The 7,482-nt window shown below is 30.5% G+C and overlaps 1 protein-coding gene across 3 annotated transcripts; it reads left to right on the plus strand.

Annotated features, from left to right (window-relative positions):
* The first annotated feature begins 1,698 nt into the window (after positions 1 to 1,698).
* LOC107929442 (outer envelope protein 64, mitochondrial) lies at positions 1,699 to 6,106 on the plus strand. 3 transcript variants are annotated; one of them, XM_016860866.2, is made up of 11 exons: positions 1,703 to 2,136; positions 2,242 to 2,394; positions 2,506 to 2,630; positions 2,885 to 3,010; positions 3,236 to 3,284; positions 3,417 to 3,643; positions 3,790 to 3,934; positions 4,090 to 4,258; positions 4,924 to 5,058; positions 5,151 to 5,350; positions 5,663 to 6,106. In XM_016860866.2, the coding sequence occupies exons 1-10, from the start codon at positions 1,883 to 1,885 to the stop codon at positions 5,340 to 5,342; spliced, it is 1,575 nt and encodes a 524-aa protein (XP_016716355.2). In that variant the 5' UTR covers positions 1,703 to 1,882; the 3' UTR covers positions 5,343 to 5,350; positions 5,663 to 6,106. The 3 variants fall into 3 exon arrangements, with proteins under 3 accessions (XP_016716363.2, XP_016716355.2, XP_016716370.2); XM_016860881.2 differs by having other exon boundaries at positions 1,970 to 2,111; XM_016860874.2 differs by lacking the exon at positions 3,236 to 3,284 and having other exon boundaries at positions 1,699 to 2,136; positions 3,461 to 3,643.
* The last annotated feature ends 1,376 nt before the right edge of the window (positions 6,107 to 7,482 follow it).

A 7,482-nucleotide genomic window follows, 5' to 3' on the forward strand; every position in this document is an offset into this window, starting at 1 on the left:
TATAAATATTAAAAAAATATTATAATTTTTTAAAAAATAAAAAACTTTAAACAATTTTATCTTTTTCCGGTAGAGCTTATCCTATTCTATTGCCTATTCAAACAGCCTGAAATTTTTTGTTTTCATTCGTTGCTTTTTCTAATTCTTTCTTTCATTTCTTTGTCCTTTTTCCTTTTCTTTATTTTGTTTTTCTTTATTTACTTTTTTAAATTTTTATTTGCCCTTTATTTGATTTCTTTATTTCTTTATTATTAGTTTTATAATATTTTAAATAATTTCTAATATTATTTTTAAAAATTTAAACATATTTTTAAAAATTTAAACATATTTTTAAAAATTTAAATATATTTTTTTAAAATTATATGATCTTTTAAATTTATTATTTATTTTATAATATTTTAAATGTATACTTTAACATTTTTAAATATTATTTTTTAAAATTTTAAATATAATCTTTTAAAATTATTATTTTTAAATTATTTTTAAATATATTTAAATTCTTTTAAATTATATTTAAAATTTTTTAAAAAATATTTTATTTGGTAGAGCCACTTTATTATAAGTGCAATTTTTTTAAAATATATTTTTTTAATATAAAAATTTAAAAATTTTGGTGGATTAAATGGTTTCACCACTTTATTACAAGTATAATTTTTTTAAAATATGTTTTTTTAATATGTTTTTGGCTCCACCACTTCATCTGCATATAATATTTTATTTTTAAAATATATTTTTATTAATGTTTGTAAACTTTGTTAGTGTGTCATACATATAGATGTAACATTAGCAATTAATTAATTAATTTTTTAATTTTAAAAAATTTACAATAATTTAAAATAAAAATATTTTAATTACTAAAAAAATATAAAATATTAAAAAATAAATAATTACTAACGCAACATATACATGGACGGTCACGTCAGCGAAGTTAGCATTCTTTTAACTTTTCCTTCCAAACAAATAATACAAGTTTAAAAACTAAAATAGACAAAAAAAATTAAATAAAAATTAAAATAAATTTTTTTAATAAAATTGGAAGTCCAAATAATTCACTATCCCAATACAAAAAAATAAGTTGTTGAAATCATGTATAAATTTAATTATAATTAAAACTATGTTGATTTAATCTTTGTTTATTTGTACTTGAAAAACAGTTTTTGATTAGTTGTAGGGGTGAATAAAATTTGATACGATTCTGAAAAATATAAATAAATTTAAATTTCGAGTTAACCGAATCGAGTTATTCGAGTTCGAGTCGAATTGAATTTTACAATTTAAATAACTCGAATGATTCGAATAATAGATTAGTGTAAATATCTTTTTGTCCTTACCATTTTTTAAAATGAGCAAATTGGTTTATTTTTTTATCATATTAAATTATTTTTTATATTTTGTTTTGAATTTTTTTAAATATATGTCTCACTCGAACAATATTTTAATTTGATATATTTAATTTTTTAATTTAAGTCTAACAATTTCACTCAATTCGACTTAACTAAAATTTTATTTTATTTTATTTAATTAAAAAATTAAATCAAATTAAAATGATAAAATAAAAAACTGAATTTTTTTTATTCTATTCAACTTAATTTTCATCCTACTGATACGTATATGTAAAAAAAATAAAAAAAAGTCAGTCCTTGGGTCGTTTTTAAAAATGAAATAAAAATAAGGGAAGACTCTGGCTTTGTCCAAGAAGAAAAAGGAAGACTTCGGCTCGTCTTTAATTAGGCATTTAACCCCGACACACGGCAGAACATTCCAATATCTGTTCCCAATCACAACCCCTTTAAAGATTAGATTAAAGTGTCCGAAGTCAAACCCACCTTTGACCCCTCTTCCCCGCTTCTCTGGATTGGAGAGCTTATCTTGGAATCCGATAATGTCAAAAACCATTAATCTAATAAAAGCCAACGCTTCTAACCCTAAGGTTTGGATTGTGGCGGGAATTACAGTGGCCGGAATCCTACTTCTGGCTGACACCACTAGAAGGAGGAGGAGGAGGAAAGCTATTATCATCCAAAGACAAGATTTTGGCGCTTTCTTGGAACGCTTCGACTTAATCCCTTTCCCCCAGCCGCCAACTCCTCCCGCCAAACTTCCATTACAAGGTCTAACATTTGCCATCAAGGACATGTTCGTCATTCCACATCCTTTCTCTTTCTCCCTTGCTATACTTTTGTTATACTTTTGGTTTTCCCTTTCAATCTTTTTCTTTCTTTCTTTTAATGGTTGCAACAGATTTGATGTAAAAGGTTATGTAACGGGGTTTGGGAATCCCGATTGGCGTAGAACACATGAGCCGTCTGATAAGATGGCGCTGGTGCTTACTGCTTTGTTGCAAAACGGTGCTAAATGTGTTGGCAAGACAGTCATGGACGAACTGGCTTTTGGGTAACCTTTTATTTGGATTTCTAGGAAGAAAGTTGTTATGAAGAAGAGCTGGAGCAACATAGATTGATTTCCGAAATGTGACAATTCTTGCTTTTGTTTTCCAATTATTAGAATAACGGGGGAAAATAAGCATTATGGAACACCTATAAATCCCAAAGTGCAGTCAAATATTCCAGGAGGTTCTTCAAGTGGTTCTGCTGTGGCAGTTGCAGCTGAATTTGTGGACTTTGCTCTAGGTAATTTCTTCACTCCCTTACATTGCCAGTACTCAATAGTCAGTCAAATCCCCACAGCTCTTTCCCTGTTTGTTATGCTTTTCTTTTGTTTTGTGCATGATTAATTAGTTTCTAGCCTTGAATGACATAGCTTATCTTTTCCATTCCCTTCCTAAAAGCCTTTGCAGACCCTTTTTTACTGAATCTTGTTGATAGACAGTTAGTCTTCTTCTTGCTGTTATCTTAGCATAGAAGGCTTTTTCATCACTTTGCAGGTACTGATACAATTGGCTGCATTAGAATTCCGGCATCCTTCTGTGGTATTCTTGGCTTCCGTCCATCTCATCGAGCTGTATCTACTATTGGGCTTATTCCACATTCCCAAAGTTTGGATACTATTGGTATTGTAATGTGGCCTTCTTGTTCAGATTGTTAAGATGTTCTAATTGTGCAGTGTGGCCATGATATTTTGATCCTTGAGATGTTTGTTGAATCTACTCGTAGATAATAGCTGTTGATAGTTTTAGCTAGTCTGAATTATATAATTATGTGAATTCATTTTGTCTTCACCTAAATGTATTATATCTTAACTAAAATGTGGTGCAACTGAATGTGTGATCTATTAGTGAATGGATGCTGCCTCCGGAAAAGGAGCAGACAACTTTGCCCCTCTAGGTTTGTGGCACATGTCATTGCTGTTCTATTATAAGAATGTGCAGTTCAAATAATCAATGGGTATTTATTTGTTTGAGTCTAATTTATTGCTTAGCATTAAACTTTTGGAGAGTTTGCTTTGCCTTCCTCTAGGTTTCCTTTGCTTCTCTTGATTTCATCGAATGTTGATTTTAAAGGATGGTTTGCTCGTGATCCATCTGTTCTACACCGTGTTGGACATGTTTTACTTAAAGTAAAAGCAGTGGAACCTAAAAGGGAAAGGCGCCTTGTGTTTGCTGACGATCTATTCCAGCTTTCAAAGGTTACCAAGCAGAAGACAGTTTATGTTGTTAGCAAAGCAATAGAAAAGCTTTCTGGTTGTAAGTTGTATGGCCTTCAATTTTTATTTATATCAGTTGCATGTTTTTTGGGTTTCAAAATCATGATCCTAACTTGGTGCTACCACTTCTGTTATGGTGCTGTAAGTTTTACTTCATGATTTGTCTACGTCTTGTTGATTGCACAGACCAGCCTCCCCAGCATATTAATTTTTCTCAGTATGTTGCTTCAAATGTGCCCAGTCTAAAAGCTTTTGGTCAAAATTCCACAAACCTGCAATATGGAATTTCTGCTTTGAAAGCTCTTTCATCAGTGATGGTGTCATTGCAAAGGTACTTGAGAATAACGTGTTACACGCAGGAGTACATATACCTCTTCGACCTGCTTTTGTTGTTGCAATCCCTAAATCAAGATATAGTGATAATTAATATCAATTCTTGGCTTTGTCCACTTACCAGTTCTAATATCTAGCAGTATTACTTTTCAGCTATGAGTTCAAAACAAACCATGAGGAATGGGTTAAAAATGTTAAACCAAGACTAGGACCTGAGATTTCTCATCGTGTTCTTGCAGCAATCAACACTAAATATGAGAACGTGAAAGTTTTGTACAAAGTCGGGACAGAGATGCGGGCTGCTCTGCAAAGTCTTCTTAAGGTGTGGTTGCTTCTTCTCCTTTCTCTTTTCTATCTGCTTCCATTTGTTTCAACTAATAAGATAAGTTTTTGTACCATTTGTTACTGTTATTCTTTTCTATAAGAATGTTCACTATATACCAAGGATCATGAAGTCTCCCTGGTCATTGCTATAATACATTTGTTACAATATACCAATGAAGTTGTCTCCAGGCAGTTCTGTGCTTCATTTTAATCAAGGAGAGAAGCAAACTGTAGTGTCTTATTAGCAAACTTTAGCTTTTTCTTATCTGAGACATGCTTATTGGTTTTTGGTTCCAGAACACCGATCATATTTCAAAGGGAATGCAAGATAAACTGTTCTTTTCATAGTAAACTTTTTTTATGGTTACACTGTATAACTGAGACACGTTTAATAATAGCAATCTTGTTAGAGGTGCCTGGAAAGGAGACATTGGGCAGATGGGATATTAGCTATGATTAATCTAATTGAGAAAAAATGCTAAGAATGTCGGGTTCTTATCATCAGTATCTACAAAGGTGCCTACCTCTGCTGAAATTAGGGTTATTTTTATGGATCCAAAGGTTCTCAGAATTCTGGTGTTGTCTTAAATTGCTATGGTCTGCGATGTTAGAATGGCTTTGAACTGGTTGAACTCAGTAACCAGGTTATCTTTTTTGTTTCAGGATGATGGAATATTAGTGATTCCCACAATTGTGGACCCTCCACCAAAGCTTAATTCAATGAAAGATTATTCCACTGAGTTTCATGATAGAGCCTGTGCAGTATTGAGCATTGCTAGCATGTCAGGGGGCTGTCAGGTGACTTACAATGTTACTAGGGTTAAGTTGTCATTCTTATTTGTTGTAGCTTGGATATCAATAATTCATTTGACCGTTCAATCTCTTCCTAGGCTTGTGTTCCATTAGGAAATGATGCTGGTTGTCCTGTTTCCGTTTCGTTTGTCTCGTACCATGGAGCAGATAAATTTCTTCTTGATGCAGTTTTGGATATGTATGCATCTCTGCAAGACCAAGTCAGCATTGCATCCAAGTCCGCACCATTGCCTGATGTCAATGGTAATATGGATGCTTCTCAATGGTGAAGGAAAAGGTCAGCCTTGCAATATCTTATTTGATTTTTCTAACAAAATCTATATGTCTATGTGAATGACATCCCTGATTTTATTAGTTGACGGGAATCAGTGATTCCCACAAATCCAAAATGAAGTTTTAGTTTTGCCTATTTGTATTCTTTATCTCGTAATAGTATATTGTTTTACTAAATGGCATATTACTTGACAAGTAAAAAGTAGGAAGGACGGGTTCCTTTCGGGTTATCCGGAATTCAATTATTGCTGTGATGTGAATGACATGTAGATCTTGAAAAGATGCCATTAACTTAATCTGCGCTATAAAATTGCAGAACTGAGCAACAGGAAAAGAAACTATTTCATATCCAAATTGCTAGTCAACAAGGAGGAGAAGCGACCAGATATTGAAAAGAATGGGATTGCAAGAATGACACATACGAAAGAAATTTGCTAACTTATTTCTTAAACATGCAAATCATGTCTAAGCTAAGGGGAACTCTTCACTATATGAAAACCTTGGGTTTTAAGCATATCTGCAGGTCATCTCCAACTGATGGATTTAGACGCCTATCTTCAGCGCTGAACCATCCCGATAGAACGCCAAGAGTTGGTTATGGGGTAACTGGTCAAACCGAGGTTCAATTTTTTTTTCCTTTCATTTTATTTTACTTTTGAAAATTAGGTGTAAAGGTTGAACACAGATGACATATGGATGTCTTGTATAAATTTGATTTTCCTTTCTATCATTTCCTAATGGAACACAATTTAAAGAGGAATAAACAGACCTTATCTCTTCATAAGGCCATGCACATAAGCCCATTTTTAATCCTAACAAAATTTGGTTTGTTCGATGTTCCCATTAAATATAGTCAAGCAATATATACAACTAGATTATGGTACACCCTGTAAGTGAAAAATTATACAATAAATATATTTATTAACCCACGACGTGAGTAAAAAAATTTATGTGACAAATTTATTTATTAAAAAAAATAAAACGAGTTATAGTTAAAATTGTAAAGTTGAAATGTTTGAAAACTAAAATATTTTAATTAATATGTATATTTGTATTTTTTTGAATAAATTGATTTAATAAAAATATTCATTAATTACATTAATAAGATTTGTATATTATTCTTAATAGTTTTTGCATTGAAAGTAAAATGGAAGCAAATATCGGGTTATTGATTATCTAATATTTAACTAATACTAACCATTATTACGAGGTCGGACCATAATACAGAAAGATAATTTATATTAGTAGATAATCTAAACACGTCATTAATCTAATCGGAAATGAGTAGATGTTTTGTCCAATTGTAAGACTAATATGTCGTTTATAAGTTCAATTGAGTAGATGATTTGTCTTGAGCATCATTCCACAATAGTAGAATACATAACCCAACTAAAGGGTAAAATATATCCTTCTATTGGCATTACATAATAGGTGAAAAATAAATGTGGTTGTGGGTAATGTAGTCGGTTCCACACCTGTTCCAATTGCATCGGTCAGTGCACACCTTTCCAGTTATAAATCAAAATGGTTACTCTTTTCTGCACCGGTGTAAATTCTAATCTATACCGATTGCACTAGCTTGTTACGACTAATGCCAGTTACATCGACCGGTGCATGAATAATATTAAAAGATAGATAAAATTATCATTTTTAATTAATCAATTTTAAATTTTACATGTTAACAAAAATAAAGGAGAATTTTAAAATTTTAAGTAAAAAATTAATGAATAATAAAAAATAAATAATTTATATAACAAATTAAAGAGTAAAAAAAAAGATAAAATTTCTAAAACAACATTTTATGTATGTTTTTTTGTTAAACTTTCATTTTATATATTTAATGTGGGATGATCTTATTGTAATTTTTTTTAAAAATAATGTTGTGGATAATTTTTTTATTTAATGTGTGAGATGTTTTTTTTTCCTTGTTTACTTTAAATTTGTTAAATGATGAAATTTTATTTGCGAAGTTTATGGATAAGTATTTTATATAATCAATTGATATTTTTATATTTGAAATTAGTTAATCTAATTCATTTGATGTATTTAATATTTTTTTTTAAAATTAATAAATTCGAAACGGTACATAGAAATAGATTGGTATTGTTACGTACCAGTTCTAGTAGAAAAACAGTG

Source organism: Gossypium hirsutum, chromosome A12 (assembly GCF_007990345.1).
Source record: "Gossypium hirsutum isolate 1008001.06 chromosome A12, Gossypium_hirsutum_v2.1, whole genome shotgun sequence".
Classification (NCBI taxonomy): Eukaryota; Viridiplantae; Streptophyta; class Magnoliopsida; order Malvales; family Malvaceae; genus Gossypium; species Gossypium hirsutum.